Consider the following 15107-nt stretch of genomic DNA (forward strand, 5'->3'; position numbering starts at 1 on the left):
ATGATGCAACGACGACAAAATCACTTGCACAAATCAAAAATAAATTTCCAGAAGAGGGCAGCACCTGCTTATAACATCAGAACAGTCCTCTCAGAGGTGGCTATATGACCCTTTTAGTAGGCAGCTTTAGAATTTTGGTAATATGTGGGGGAGCAGTTTGATTGGGTTTTGTTTTTGCAGGTGGAAACTAGCTGAATAATATTTAGAATAAGTCTTGAGAAACAAGTCCAAAGTATCTCTTATCTTTGATTATGCAGATCTCTTCAAAAACTTGAGCAATATTGTCTGTTTTAGCAACCAGTGGTAAAGGGGATTAAGAAATGATTGGTGGGTAGAAATGCACTGTAAAGCTGTCAGAAGCAATGGGCTCAATTCCTTTTATTCTAGAAAATCAGATGTGCCTATGCGAGTCTTGATCTGACTGCTCAAGTAGTAAGATGTTAGATTCTGTCTTTATTTACAAAGTTGAACTGTCAGTTTCTTGTCACCCAGTGGTATGTCCAAATATCCAGATACACAGAGGTATTCAACTACACTCTGCTGTTAGTGGTAGAAAATCTTGTTTTACAATGTGGTAATGACACCTCAGTCATATCCTGGCAACATTCCTCATCATGTATCACTGATTTCCCTCCCCGCCTACTCTTCTTGTAAATCTTTCATGAACATTTTTTTTACATCATGTTGCAGTAAGACAGGTGATCACAGCTGTTCTCTGCAGTGCGGTTAGCAATGTATTTTATAAAGTAGTTTAGAGATTTCTATTGATATGCCTAAATAAACAATTATCTGTGTATACTTAATAATCCTGACTGTAGCAACTTCATTCTCCTACTCTGTGATAGGGCTTCCATACCTTTGCAATAACCTTTCTATGAAATATTAAATTAAGGTCCTTATCACCACATCTGGTGATGATACAAGTGGAAGTTAAGGATCCCATGGAACTGTTTATTAAGAAGGAATCTTGGCCAGGGCATCAGCCGTTTTCCCTTCTCTTGTTGAAAACAATTTATTTTGTCCCATGATGTGAGAGAGCTATTGTTGAGTGCATAATGGCTGTGCTGTTTTCCTACCAGTATTTTATTTGTTACTTTGTAAAATGATTTGGGAGATCTGGGGTACGAATGGCACCATATAAACCATATTCTGGTGTTTTTTGTATGTATGTATGTTTGTTTTTAAGTATATGGTCCTTCGCAATACTTACTGCTCCTGGCTAACCAGGTTGTCCGTTAATTTAGTCACTTGAGCTAGCAACCTCTGATTGTATCAAAACTTTCTAATCAGTTAAGTTCATCTACCAAATATATAAAACATTTAGTTCTTTTGGAGGAGAGTAACATCAATAGTTTTCAACCTGCAAAGATTTCCTCATTTTCAAGATGCCACTTTATCAATGGTTATAATCTTAGAAAAACTCTTGAGGGACTAGAGAAAAATATATAGCATGTGGAATCATGTCTCTGTTAACTTTTTTGTTTCCATATTTGGATTATTTTATTTAACATCATGAATATACGCCCAACAGTCTTGCTATTACTTAGAAGATCCTTTTCAGCAAAGAGCTGTGTGCCATGAAAATGGTAGCGTATACATGGGTGTATTTTGTTGTTGAAGATGCTATGTAATGTGCGTTTATTTACACTGTCAAAATAGAGAGTGATATTTAGAGTAGGGATCTCAAACTCAAATCACCATGAGGGCCACATGAGGACTCGTACATTGGCCCGAGGGCTGTATCACTGACATCTTTTCATAAAAAGATACAGAAGCCCCGGCCCCGCCCCCGCCCCCACTCCATCCCTTCCATGAGGTCCTGCCCCTGCCCCGCCTCTTCCTACCCCTTCCCTGCCCCCATTCCAACCCCTTCCTCAAATCTCTGCCCCCGCCCTGTCTCTTCTCCGCCTCCTCCCCTGAGTGCGCGGCTCCCTACTCCTCCCCCCTCCCTCCTGGAAAGTGCTGAGCACTGCCAAACACCTGTTTGGTGGCGGGAAGCACCTGGAGATAGGCAGAGGAGTGGGGATGCGGCGGGTGAGGGGAGCTTGGCGGCCGCAGGAAATAACTCTGGGGGGCGGTGGGGAGGTTGGTGGGCCACAGCATAGGGCCATGTGTTTTGAGACCCCTGATTTAGAGGTTAGAATGTTGTACTTGTAGTTAGGAGTCCTGGATTTTATGCTCTGCTGCTGACACACCGCATCCTTTGGGCAAGTCATTGAACTATTCCCCACCTGGAAGACCACTGTGCTAATGCCCCACAGCAGTTTGAGATTTAATACTTATGCAAACAAATATTTTATTTAAAATAAGAGACATGGAACTAACATGACATATGCCTGATGAGGCTAGAACTCATGGTATCTTCCAGACTTTCAGGCCAAAAGGTTTTTTTGGCTGCATTGCCTGCAGACCATACGGAGCCATTCGGGGAGTTTCATAGGAGTTGGTACAATTTGGACATTTTAGCAGCAAGCTGTAATGAGCATGTGGGAATGCTCATTTTCCTAGGGTTTATAATTTGACCAAAGCTTAGCTGGCTGGATTTTGACAGTGACAGTAAGAGACTATTCTCCTCCTCCTTTTCCCCCTCGTTCATCAACACCAAATGTCAAGTCTTTGCTCCACGAGATGGAAGCAATAGATCACTTACAAGAAACGATTGGAAGACCTTTTTTTTTTTTTTTTTTTTTTTAAACAGAGGGGAAAATAGGTACTTTTGACCAACTTCATTCTTGGCAATGGCTGCAGCATGTTTGCTGAAACTTTCATGAAGATAATACATCTATTTTCAACCTGAGGCCAACACTTGGCATGGAAAAATTTAGTCCAAATGGTAAATATTTGTCAGTTATAAGTAACTGAAGACTGCTGTATAATGGAAAGTGTGGGACAACCTTAACTACAGGCATCACTAACATCTAAAAGATCTGAAAGCAATATTTATACATATGTGTGTAATAACTAAAAACAGCCTTCTAAGAAATTTCCTTAGTTCAGATTTCAAACAAAAAACCACAAATTTATTAAGCTAAAACTACACTTGTGTACTGGTTACACATCAGTGGCAAGTCAATTTTGTATGTATTTTTGTTTTTTTCCCCTAGAGACTATTACTTTCTTACTCTGTGGGCAGATACAGATCTGGGTGAGTGACTTGGAAGTTGGAAACAATGGAAGATCATACACTGTCCCAAAACTATTGGTGTAAAGGAACTTTAAAGTTGGATTTTAGGACCCATATAATTTAGTAAAATATCTTTACGCTGAAACCTTTCTAATTGCTGCATGTATTGAAGCCTATGAATAGCACACTCTGGGATCTGCAAAGAAAGAATTGAACAGGGTTTCCCATTGTCTTATTAAGAAGTGGTGTTAAATTTGCAATAATTTTAAGCTTGTAATATGAAATCTTAAAGAAGCAGATTAATATCTCCCTCACTGTGGGTCTGCTGGATTTATGGATTCCCACATCTCTAATTTCATAGCACTCATCTCTGAATTGTGAAAGTCACAAACTTATTCTACCTGCGATGGGGTCAACCTCTAACTTTCTCTGACATCTTTTAATCCAGTCACCTGCCAGTCTCCATTCTATAATTTAACCTAAAAGATTACAGAACGGCATTCTAGGGAACTGCCATGGCAACCGCTAGACATCATCATCAAGATGTGGGCGGGGGGAGGAAGAGCTGGGCTTCCCAGGGCTGGGGCCAGCCTCCAGAAGCAGAGGTGCACTCTTACACACACGCTTCTCTAGGCAGCAGCAACTTCCACAGACCCTGGACACCGGTGGGGCTGGCAGACTGCATTCTACAGTATGAACTGTGTGTGTGTGTGTGTGTGTGTGTGTGTGTTTGCTTCAATCCAGCTTTCTATTAAACTCTCAGGTCAAACTATCCCTTCCTGAGATTTCCCTTTTCCCCCACCTCTGTCCCATAATATAACCCCCTGTGGCACTTCCCCCAAAAGGAACTAAGAAGACCTATGTAAATCTATTCCCTGACCGCTTTGCTTTTATATTTCTTTCCCCTAACCTTTCTTTTTAGACCATGGACACCATTCCAATAGGTCTGTACAATACCCAGCATGTTCTGAATAATAGTAATGAGATATCTTGGGGCTTCCGGATCCCAGCTGTGTTACAAGCTAACCACTCTGATTCTGCAGTGCATTGTGCGTGGGCAGATGCAGCATTAGGGTGCAAAGTACTGAAAAAAAGAGCATTAAGGTAGACATGAATAATCAAACTGCTGGACACACCAAATAAAAATATAAACAAATGTTTCATTTGCATGTCCTATTAGTATTGCATTCATATTGGCTTATATGCATAGCTAAATCCATTATACTGTGCAACACCGTGTATAGTATGAAGTAACAAGTCATGACATTTTGATACTGATTTAATGAAACTATTCCAGCAGAAGTCACCCTCAATTTTGTTAGCCTGGTTAGCAGGAAATTCCCAGTTCACTTTTTTCTTTAAGACATTCTGTCCACATTGCTTTACAAGTGTTTGAACGATTTTAATCACATTTTAAATCTTAATTAAGCAACCAGCAACAACTTAAATTGCGAAATGCATAAATGTTCATCAAGAACCTGTTCTTCCATCTTTATGTAGAAGCCTTTATCCATGATGTACAAATGTATGATTATTTTACCTACTCTTTCTATTTAATTATTAAAGATTTGGACGAAGATCTTAATTGGGAATCTATAGAGGACTGGGTAGATTTACTTGTAGATTGTTATAATTGTATCCTGGTGGGACTGCAGAAATGTGATGCGTGCTCTACACCAAACCTACAACATATACTGAAACTGGAGCATACTTACACCATTACAGAGGTGTTGCTTTCAGACCTCATCAAGACACATGGCTGGGTTATTTTTTATTTATTTTTTTTTACTTTAAGCATTTCCATCTTTTGTACCTTTTAAAAACCGTGTCAAACGCCTGACAAAGGGGCCGACAAATGTGTTGCAGAAGGCAAGGCATTAGTTGGATGTTAAAAACAAAATAACACCCAGCAAAAACCATTTGAAGGAAGGCACTCATGTATTTTAAAGAAAATGTGACTCTTTTTTGGTACATTCTCAATTTTTATTGAGAATCGTGTATAGGGTATACCTCCTAGGCCATTATGTACAATGGTCTTTGTTGTGCACAGCTTAAGGAAGAATATGAATGCAAAATGTAACTTTGCTCCCAACTTCTGAGAAGCATATTATCACTCCGCCAAAAGAGGTTTAGTGAGATTATTCCCTGTTTCTTGATATGGCAGAATTCCAGACAAATGTGTGAAGGGAAAAGCTTTAGCACCATCTGGAATCCACAAAGGCCTGCACTGCTGGCTGCCACCTTGAAACACTTATTTATAGAGAGATTTTTCTAAACCTGTTAAGCGCTTTCTTAGTTTATTAAGCTTTTTCCACAGTATAAAGTATAACAAGGTGTCTAAGGATCAGTGAAATAATAGATAGAATGGCTTTCAAGTTGGATTCTGTAGTGAAGTCATCTTCTAAATGCAAATAGCTGCAAAGATGGTACATTGCAAAAGTTACTTAAATAGAATATGCTGTAACATTAATTTTGCAGAACTGTTTGGAGTAAGGGGCCTATGTGTGATCTTTTAGATAATTTCACCCTCCCTTACTGTAGGTCTTGAATAGGCTTTCTTTGATGGTTTATAAGGCTACTGGTAGCCAGTTTTTATTTTTATTAAGAAATTGTATTAAATTTATACTTCTGCAAATAAGGAACAGCTCACACACAAGTGAAAAGCACTCTAGAGCATTTGTTTTCCTGCCGCTTATCAAGCTTACCATCTCAGGTTCTTCCAGAGCTTGAGTATGGGCTGCCAATGCCAGATGGCACGGTTTCTGAGAGAAGAAGTAGCTTTTGCTTAGAAGTAATACTGACAAACAATACCAAATTAGCATAAGCAAATGTCAGTGAGTTAACATAAAGCCAGCACTATTTCTGTCTTTTCTTCCTTTCCTAGGCCATGGGTGTTGAGAGTGACCAAGAGATTGTGCAGATGATTGGTACAGAAGAGCATGTGATGGCTGCATTTGGTCCCAGTTTGGAAGAATGCCAAAAAGCTCAGATTTTTACACAGATGCAGGTGTGTCTTTTCATATTGCTATGGGCTGTGAAATCTAAAGATGATGCCTATTTATTTTGCCATTGGTACATGGGTTGTTGACACAATAGTTTCATGGCTTTTTGTTATTTTTATTTACTTTTGGTTTTGGGCCACACATACGTCAAGAAAATTTCTGCTGTAATTGTCTGAGGAGAGGAGAAGAAGCGAAGCCAAGACACATCTATTTGTGCTCAGACATGAAATAACCCATGTTTAGTGTGTGTGGCAGGTAGTGAAGTCTATAATCTGAGAGAGCTGGATTTTTGTTGAAGGCCTCAAATTTTTTTAAAGTTGGTCACGCCACAGACAGGAACCTTCCACATGAGTGTGCGAGTGCTTTCATTGTGCATGAACTCTACTGAAATTCTAATCCTTTGCATAAAGCCAGTAATAGCCACCAGTTAAGGATGGGCCATAATTCTCTTCAGTCTGAACACCTTAATTAGCTGGAATATGTTAACTTGGATGAAACTGACAGACTAGACAGAAGGAGTTGGGGATGAAAGGTGAATTGGAGGGAATGAATGTCTTTGGCATGTGGAGCCATGCTCCTCATGTCCCCGTGATGGTTTATTCTCTCTATATTCAAGTATACGGGGGTAGCCATGTTAGCCTGTATCAACAAAAACAACAAGGGGTCTGGTGGCACCTTAAAGACTAACAGATTTAAATCTGTTAGTCTTTAAGATGCCACTGGACTCCTTGTTGTTCTCCCTATATTATGGCACTTACACCCTTTCGCTATTCCCTGTTCATCCACAGATGTTACCTATGTATAATATTGAAACATACAGTATGTTGTTTGTCATTTATGTATATTAAGTTGATTGCCTATGAAGCTTTCTGTGATGCTCACGAATGAAAGGTATTTATTTAAAAATATGTGGTGTTTTTCACTTCAGTGACTTCACTATGTAGCTGTGCCACTGACAAATAACTAAACTGCAATGATTGTGAAAAATCTGTGTACGTGTATAGATGACATTCTTAGTACTAAACACACCTGTGGTACTTGCTTGACAGGCATTAAAGTACATAGGAAACAAGGTACGAAGGCAGAGGATGTGGGGAGGCCCAAAGAAAACGAAGATGGAGGAAGCGCGAGAACTGCTAGCATCAACCATCCTGACACATGTTCCTGTATGTAGTGTCTCCCTTAACTTGAAAAAATGTTATTTTGGGGGGTGAAACAAGTTTTCCACTAGTATAAATCGACTTCTAATGCAATGCCTGAAATTTTTAAGTAACATGTTGCACTTTCCCATTCAGAAGAGAGCCTGCTGAAATTGTTTTAGAACTTGGCTGAGTTCTGAATGAATCTCATAGTAGTAGACAAGTAAAACCTTAAAAAGAACAGTGAAGTGCCCAGGAGACCTAAGAGACCTTCAGAGCCCACTAAGTAGAGCTCTTCCGTTTACCACATACTCATCTAATGACATCCCCTCTGAAGCTTGCAGACACTTTAGGGGAGAAACTGCTATGTACGACTCTAACCTGAACTGCAACAGATCCTGCTTGTATAACAGATTAATCTCAGTCTATTTAAACAATGATTTTTAAAAAAATATTTATTTATTTTACTGTTTGCTTTCCAATACTGTTTGCAAACCAATACACGGGTGGAATGATGAAAAGTGAAGAAGGGAAATTGTGTCTCAACATTAGGAGGAATGCTCACCAAGGATGCAATTTTCAAGTTTTTTAAAAATTATGTATAATTATGTTAGAGAAGCACCCCAAGGCCCCAGTTAGGATTAGGACTCTGTGATAGCAGCTGGGTAAACAGAGATTGACACAGTCCTTGTCTCAAAGAGTTTGCAATCTAAGAAGATGAGCAACATATGAAGAGTAGGGGAAGCGAGACTATCAAATGCCAATTTTTATACACAGTTATGTTTTTAAATTAGTTTTTGTAATTATATAACTATCTACTTTTCCTAGCTGCCCATTAAATATTGGCTGATACCTTGTAGGTGTCATGGCAGAAGTGGGTATTGAAAAGGGATTCAAAGGAGGAGTACTTATATGTATTTGTGATAATGCCCTTGGCAATGTCTCTGGAGATCCACTTTCAATGGTATAGACTAGAAAATGTTAGTATTTGACTTTCCTGTTTCATGTAAGACATAATGAAGGTATTGCAAAAACAAAAGTGGAAAAATGCAAGCTAATGTGACACCGACAGATCCCGGTCATCGGTGGGCAGGATCGAACCTGGGACCTCTGAAACTAAATGCATGAGATTCTATTGCATGAGCTAAAAGCCATGTGGCTCTTAGCTAAGGCTGCAGAGCAAACTCATTAATCTCTCTCTCCCTTGTTGCCACTAGATAAGACCGAACACGGAGGTGTGTGGGTTACATACTTCCCCTAACTGAGGACGTACACCCCGAGTTTCAGAGACTTCTCAGTTGAAATCCCAGACGAGCCCCTACTTGTAATGCCAACAGACCCCAGTTGTCATCAGGCGGGATCGAACTGGGACCTCTAGATCTTAATGCATGAGCTAAAAGCCATATGCCTGTCTCTCTAAGTGGTCTTAGTGCCACTAGATGGGACAAAACACCACACCCAGGAGGTGTGTGGGTTACACTAACAAACCCAGAATAATAAATCTTTAGAGGTCTGTCTGAACAGAACTGCTAGAAAAACCTAATGTTGAACTGGTTGGTTTGTGTGTTGTTTTAATTACTTTTTTATATGGACTCCCTAGCACTGGGTTTTCCATCTGGAGGGTCTGCTGCCTTAAGCTGCAGCCCTAGATACCAGTTCAAATGCCACTTCCATGAGTGCGGTATAATTATTGAGAGAAATGGAAGGAAAGAGGTCTCCATTTTGAGACCTTAGTCACCATGTTCCCACATTCCAGGCTTCTCAACAGAAAAGTGGATGTAAAGTCTCCTCATAGCAGCCAACCCTATAGGGGAAGACTTTCCACCACCATAATTAGTACTCATTGCAATTATGAGCGAAGTCAAGAATGTAGAGTACACTGGCCTCTTGCCCCAGAGGTAGTCTTCCTAGCAAGTATTAAAGTACAAGAGGAGAGATTTGGGCTATCTGTGTGTACTGTAGCTCCTCTGTGGGAGAAAGTGTCATCAGTCTGGCATCATATGAGTACAAACATTCACTTTTGAGATAAATAAATTCACAATTTGTTTCTAAAGGGGAGGAAGCTCGCTCGTGAAATAGGTGTTTGAAGAAATCGTATCCCTTTCTGTTAAGTAAAAGATAAAACTGTCTCTCTGTAGCTTTCTCTTTCCTCTCACTTGAGAAAAGGTTGAGTAAGTATAGTGGAGGAGATAACAGTCCTCCAGCAAATATGTCTTGATTTTGCAGGGATTTTTTTCCAACCATGCTCTGTGCCAGAGCCTAAACTTTATTAAAATAGTGTGATGAGGTGTACTGTATTGTGGATCAGTAGTTGCTAAATTAGCATTTGTCTATTTGAATGTGAATATTCAAATGTAACTCTTTTTTTCCCAAGTGAAGTGGTATTTGCAACAAAGGTCTCCTTTGTTGAGGAAAAACAAGTGACACAGGAAGGGCTTCCATGTTCCTTGATTAGAACAGTTATGAGGAATGGGGGCAGCTAAAAACAATATTTTATTGCTAGTCTTTTAAAAAAAAATGGTGCAGGAACATTCAAACATATATTTCTTCTGGAAATCTATTGATGTCAGCTATTATACTAGCAAACATCTGAAAAACATACAGAACAGAAAAGTCCCTCCTCTCTCCAATGAAGATTTTAAGATCTATTTTCCCAGTTATGAGTATTTTTAAAGTGATGACCGGACAATGTATCGATTGCATATGGCTTCACTTCTGATTAAAACAAAACGAGGATTCTGTGGCTGTTGGATTAAGAGATGTAGTCTGGAAAACCTCAAGCCTTACAAGTGGGGGATCAAGGAGCAACATTCTCAAATTGTGAATGGAGCTCCATCGAGCCTTCTACACAGGAGAGAAAGTTGTTGTGCCGGAACTTGAAAGGAGAGTGTATCCAATTCGTGGGGGTGGGAAATAAGTGATTTTTGGAAGATAAAGTCTCACCGCTTATTCTAAGGGTGTCAATGTAGATTTGGTCATACCTCCGACACTATAACTTTCAAGCTGAATCTAAAACGAAATGGGAAGTCTTGAAGGCTATTCCGTGTTGCAATTGAAAAATATCGTTTGGGAAATAGATCTGAAACAGAACAGAAAATAAATGATTCCTAACTCAGGATTGAGTTTACTGGTGGGATATGGGACAGAAACTTGCTTTATGGGCGTGGGTGTGTGTGTGTGTGGCAGGCAGGCAATGTGTCTTAATTTCCAGTGTAGTTGAAATAAGTGAATACGTCTCAAATAGAAGGAAACATTTTGTTTTAATTCATTAGTAATAGTTGCTTATGTTTACAAAATACAGTATTGAATTATTCCATTTCCTGCCAACTTTTTTCTTCATAGCTAGACAATATCCGATATCAATTCAGAGGATTGCCATAATAACATATTTGACATACACACTTATTCCAATCTATTTCATTTTAAATTCTCTTTCAATGTTCCTAATACATTTAAAGTTTCTCTTGGTGGCTTTCATAATGTAAAACAAGCCCCATTCTATAGTCCTCACTCAGGCTCAACTCCCCATTGGTTTAAGTGGGGACCTTTGAGTCAGAACAGCACAATTGGTCCTGTGATATCAACATTTTTCTCTAACCGTTTCAATTACAGGTAAAAGAATTTCATTTCCGTGCCAAGTGTATCTACACAGCAGTGATGGTCCGCAGGGTAATTCTGGCCCAAGGAGAAAACAAAGTAGATGACAGAGACTATTATGGAAACAAGCGATTGGAATTGGCTGGGCAGGTGGGTCCCCACTTTGGGGTGGTGTGATTTTTGTTTTTACTTTAAAAAAAAGATGTAGGGTCGAGGTATGCTTTCCCTGAATTGGGTCTTAAACAATATAAAACACTTGAAGTAAGATTCTCACCCTCACTCTGCCCCTTTACACCTGGGAATAGGGTTGGAGTGGTGTAAGGGGGCCCTAATAGCCCCAGGCTGGCTGTAGGAGAACTCCCTAGGTACACATACTGCAGAAGACAGCTATAAGGGTTGTCTTCTGTGGATCCCCTTGAAAGCCCTGGTGTGGGGGTTGGGACTGGAGGCAGGTGGGCACATCAGGGATGTGCTGCAGGCCTGCAGAGATTTGGGGCAGTACTGCAGCCCATAGAACTGCCCCAGCAGACTGCCATAACTTAGACAAGCCCCTTGGGTTGTCTGAGTTATGCTGGGGGTTTCTCCAGCCCCAGGAGCAGCTCAGATTGGGAAGGTGCAAAGATGGCTTAAAGCAGCCTTAGCTCCCCTCCTTCGGGGCTATGAGCTCTGTGCTGCATGTCCTTGCATGCTCCTAATAAAAAGGGTTAGTTGTCTACATGTCTACAGTTTAGGATATTGACCACTTTAGTTACCAAGACCTTAGTATAACTTACATTATTTTACATTTTATTATTTAGGTATGATGAGGAAGTAGTTTAGATTGAGGTTGGACTTCATTGCTTGACTCGGTACAAATTAAAACTGTGTATTCAGGTATATAACAGCACTTAAGGAGTACACGTGTTTTTATGTTGTGCCACCTCAGTATCTTCTTAGACCATACATGAAGAATTTAGACTGATGTATATAATGAGTCAAACTGGAAAAATTGTCTGTCTCGCGCACACGCACACACCCTTTCTTCAAACAGCTAATAAAAATTTACCAAACTTTCCTCCCTAACACAATTCTTTCTGATTTTACACAAGCATTGAACAATTGCAGCCTAAACCTAATTCCCCCCTGGAATATTATAAATTGACCGAGTGTTTTAAGGTTCTAATGAAGGCACCACTGCAGCCTTAACTTGTAACATTATTGCTGTAGTTCTGTAGTGTTTTAACCAGTAAAAGCAATCATTAATTTGCCACTACATCCATCCTACCTAAATAGAGATTGAAAGTTGATTATTTGCCTTGGTGTAGTCGAATCACAGAAAACATAAATTGAACCTTTCTGCAGTCTGAAACAAAAGCATTCTGGTTGCAAATGTTAAAACTGCCATAGTTGGTTAAAGTGGCAATGTAGCCATGTTGGTCCCAGGATATTAGAGAGACAAAGTGGGTGAGGTAGTATCTTTTACTGGACCAACAGAAGTTGGTCCAGTAAAAGATATTACCTCTCCTACCTTGTCTCTCTAAAAATTAATTAAATTAAATGGAAAAGTTTTTAGTGTTTTTTGTTTGTTTTTCTAATTGCAGAAGATCATCGTAACAAAGGCAATGCATAGTAGTTATTTCATCATGGATAGCTTTGCAGTGATTGCATATATTTGTACCATTTGATTTAGTAGTTCTAGTTCCCTTGGGATTTCTTAAATGATCCTTGGAAGCTGAGCATTTGATTCCCTTTCCTCTAACATTTCCCCCCTCCCCACCCCCAAACACATGTTATCAGCATAAGCTTGATTTACCTGTACTTGGGGACTAAAACAATAAAATAAAGCACAGGATGAGATTTCACTTTTTCTTTAAGTGAGTTTTAAAATGTTTACAATTAGCTGAAGTTTGTGTAACTAAACGGGCAGAGATTTTTAAAATGCTAGTTGTGTTTCTGGAATAAAAATCCTGTTGCTTAAAGATTTGAATTAAAAAAGAGCATCCCCATGTGAAGAGGAAAACATAGCGGTCTAAACAATGTAAAGACATAAAAGGCATTGTGTTCATAAAAATGTGTGAAAACAATAGCTGCTAATTTCACACCCCATGGGACAAGGGAGTATGAAATGTGCTTTAGCTTTAGATAACAGAGTTGTATCCACTAGCCAAGCTGGTTTACAGAGCTTTCTCATAGTCTTTCTGCCACTAGAGGCTTGGTAGGCCAGGTGCCAGCAGAGGTGTTAGCAAAACCTACTGATTTCAGGCTTAATCTTTTCACCTACCTTTTCTCTTTCCTTAATGTGTTCATTATTTGCTGAGCATTACTCTGTTCTTTGTCCTCAATTTTTTTTGTTTCTAATGCAGCTAGCTTTGTATGGGTGAGATATGGAACAGCACCAAAATCCGGCACCCTGGAAAGCAAGGGATTTCTACCCTGTGACAAAAGAATACCGCCTTGACTTCAGAGATTGCCTAATCCCAGCTGTTCTGATAATATAATTAAGGCCGCCTAATGTCTTTAATTTTGCAACCAGTTTGTGTGAAAAGGAGAATTTGGCACTCTAAAGGCTTAAACACTAAATAACAATCTCAAGGCGCCTAATTAGAATTCTCTGACATTAAGCTAATTGGTGAAACTGTATTTCAGCAGCTTAACTTCTTTATTAATTTTTTTCCTTAGGATTTTCAATCAATTGATGAGCTGTCAGTATTTTGTTCTTAAATATAATTTGCTCTTTAGTGCTCCTGTCTTAAGCTGGCTGAAAGGCCTTGGACTAACTCTGAAATGTATTGAATATTATCACTGGCATTCCATCCCTTTTCTTTTAATCACTTACTCTTGACCTAAATAATGTGGTTATTGTGAGACTTTGTTTTGCAGATATTCACTGCTCTTACAGAGAGGCTGTGAAAGTACAAAAATTAGCAAAGTGTGTAAGGCTTTTAGGCTGGAAAATATAAAGTCTGTGTACTTAAGATGTAACTTACTTATTACCTCAAAGAAAAAGAGATTTGGTTTGTGTCCATATTCACTACAGTTCCTGGCACTGGAAGATTTTAGTGGAATTGTAGTGTTTGTTTTTCAATCAGCAGGTTCAGTGCAGAAAATATTTTTCTAGTCGGCTAATTAAAACATTCTGTTCTTACTGGACATTCATTTTAAGGTATGCTCAAAAGCCAATTTACATCAACGGAAATACTCTTGACTTCAGTGGATGCTGGCTCAAGCCCCTTGATCTTTAAAATTGTCAGGGGGACAAATTGCAAAACTGTTCCCTCCCACTCTCACATCGTTCTCAGTAAAGGGGTATAACTTTGAAGACTCCAGTTAAAATTTTTCCTCCCTAAGAGTATGGTCTGTATGACTTAAAATTAAGTAGAATGATTTTGAGCCAAAAAGCAACTGTTATGGAGGCACCAGCTGTGGCTCCGTAATCAAGATTTGAGTTTTGCACTAAAGCCTGGTCTACACTGGGGTTTAGGTCAATGTACCTACGGCACTCAAGGGTGTGAAAAACTCCGACCCCTGAGAGCTGTAGCTATGCCAACCTAAACCCCTGGTGTAGATGCGGCTAGGTCCATGGAAGAATGTTTCCATTCCCCTAGGTGTACCACAGCTCAGGGAGGCAGAGTTACTACAGTGACAGAAACTCACAATAGTAACAGAAGGAGATTATCTATGGCATGCTATGGGGTTACAAGAGCATAGCTATGGTGCCATTGTAAGCTGCTGTAGCCCCCATAGTGTGTGGACAAGCCCTTAAAGCAGAGATTCAAAAGTTTTCTGATGTACTTAAAAAAAATACAGTGTATCCTTCCCAAAATGATAGCACTTACTCTTTGGTTATAGAATGAATTTTGTGGGAAATTTTAAGTAAATCTGTTAATTAGTTAAAATAAATTAAAAATGGGCCCTTTAAAAATTTTTGCACCCAGTGTCAACATGTTATTTTTGGTCCCAGTTCTCATAACAGATTAATGCAGAGGTTTTCATACAGCCTCTGTAGTGATACGATATGGGAGTGGGGAGAGGAAGGGGGGGGGAACCTAATGACTTTAAAAATAAATGTACACAAACACTAAAATGTCCTTATCAAGGTTATTGCATGATTGCCCTGCAGAGTTAAGGTTGTTTAGATGCCTCCAAAGGGATTTAAGAGATGATAATATTTATCCAGCAGACCACTTTGTCAAGAGTTTAGTATGATTTTTTTAATCCTCTGCTGTTGATAGGTTGCCTACCCCTGTGTTACCCTATGGCCAAAGG

General features: G+C 39.4%; 1 protein-coding gene across 2 annotated transcripts in view; it reads left to right on the top strand.

The window, feature by feature from the left end:
* POLR3B (RNA polymerase III subunit B) overlaps window positions 1–15107 on the top strand; it is a 130622-nt gene that overhangs the window by 29316 nt on the left and 86199 nt on the right. For both annotated transcript variants that reach the window (XM_039514457.1, XM_039514467.1), the window contains exons 10-12: window positions 6009–6131; window positions 7176–7292; window positions 10878–11012. In XM_039514457.1, the coding sequence (XP_039370391.1) occupies window positions 6009–6131; window positions 7176–7292; window positions 10878–11012 (375 nt within the window). The remainder of the gene's footprint in view (window positions 1–6008; window positions 6132–7175; window positions 7293–10877; window positions 11013–15107) is intronic.

The sequence above is a fragment of the Mauremys reevesii genome, linkage group 1 (assembly GCF_016161935.1).
Source record: "Mauremys reevesii isolate NIE-2019 linkage group 1, ASM1616193v1, whole genome shotgun sequence".
In the NCBI taxonomy this organism is placed as follows: Eukaryota; Metazoa; Chordata; order Testudines; family Geoemydidae; genus Mauremys; species Mauremys reevesii.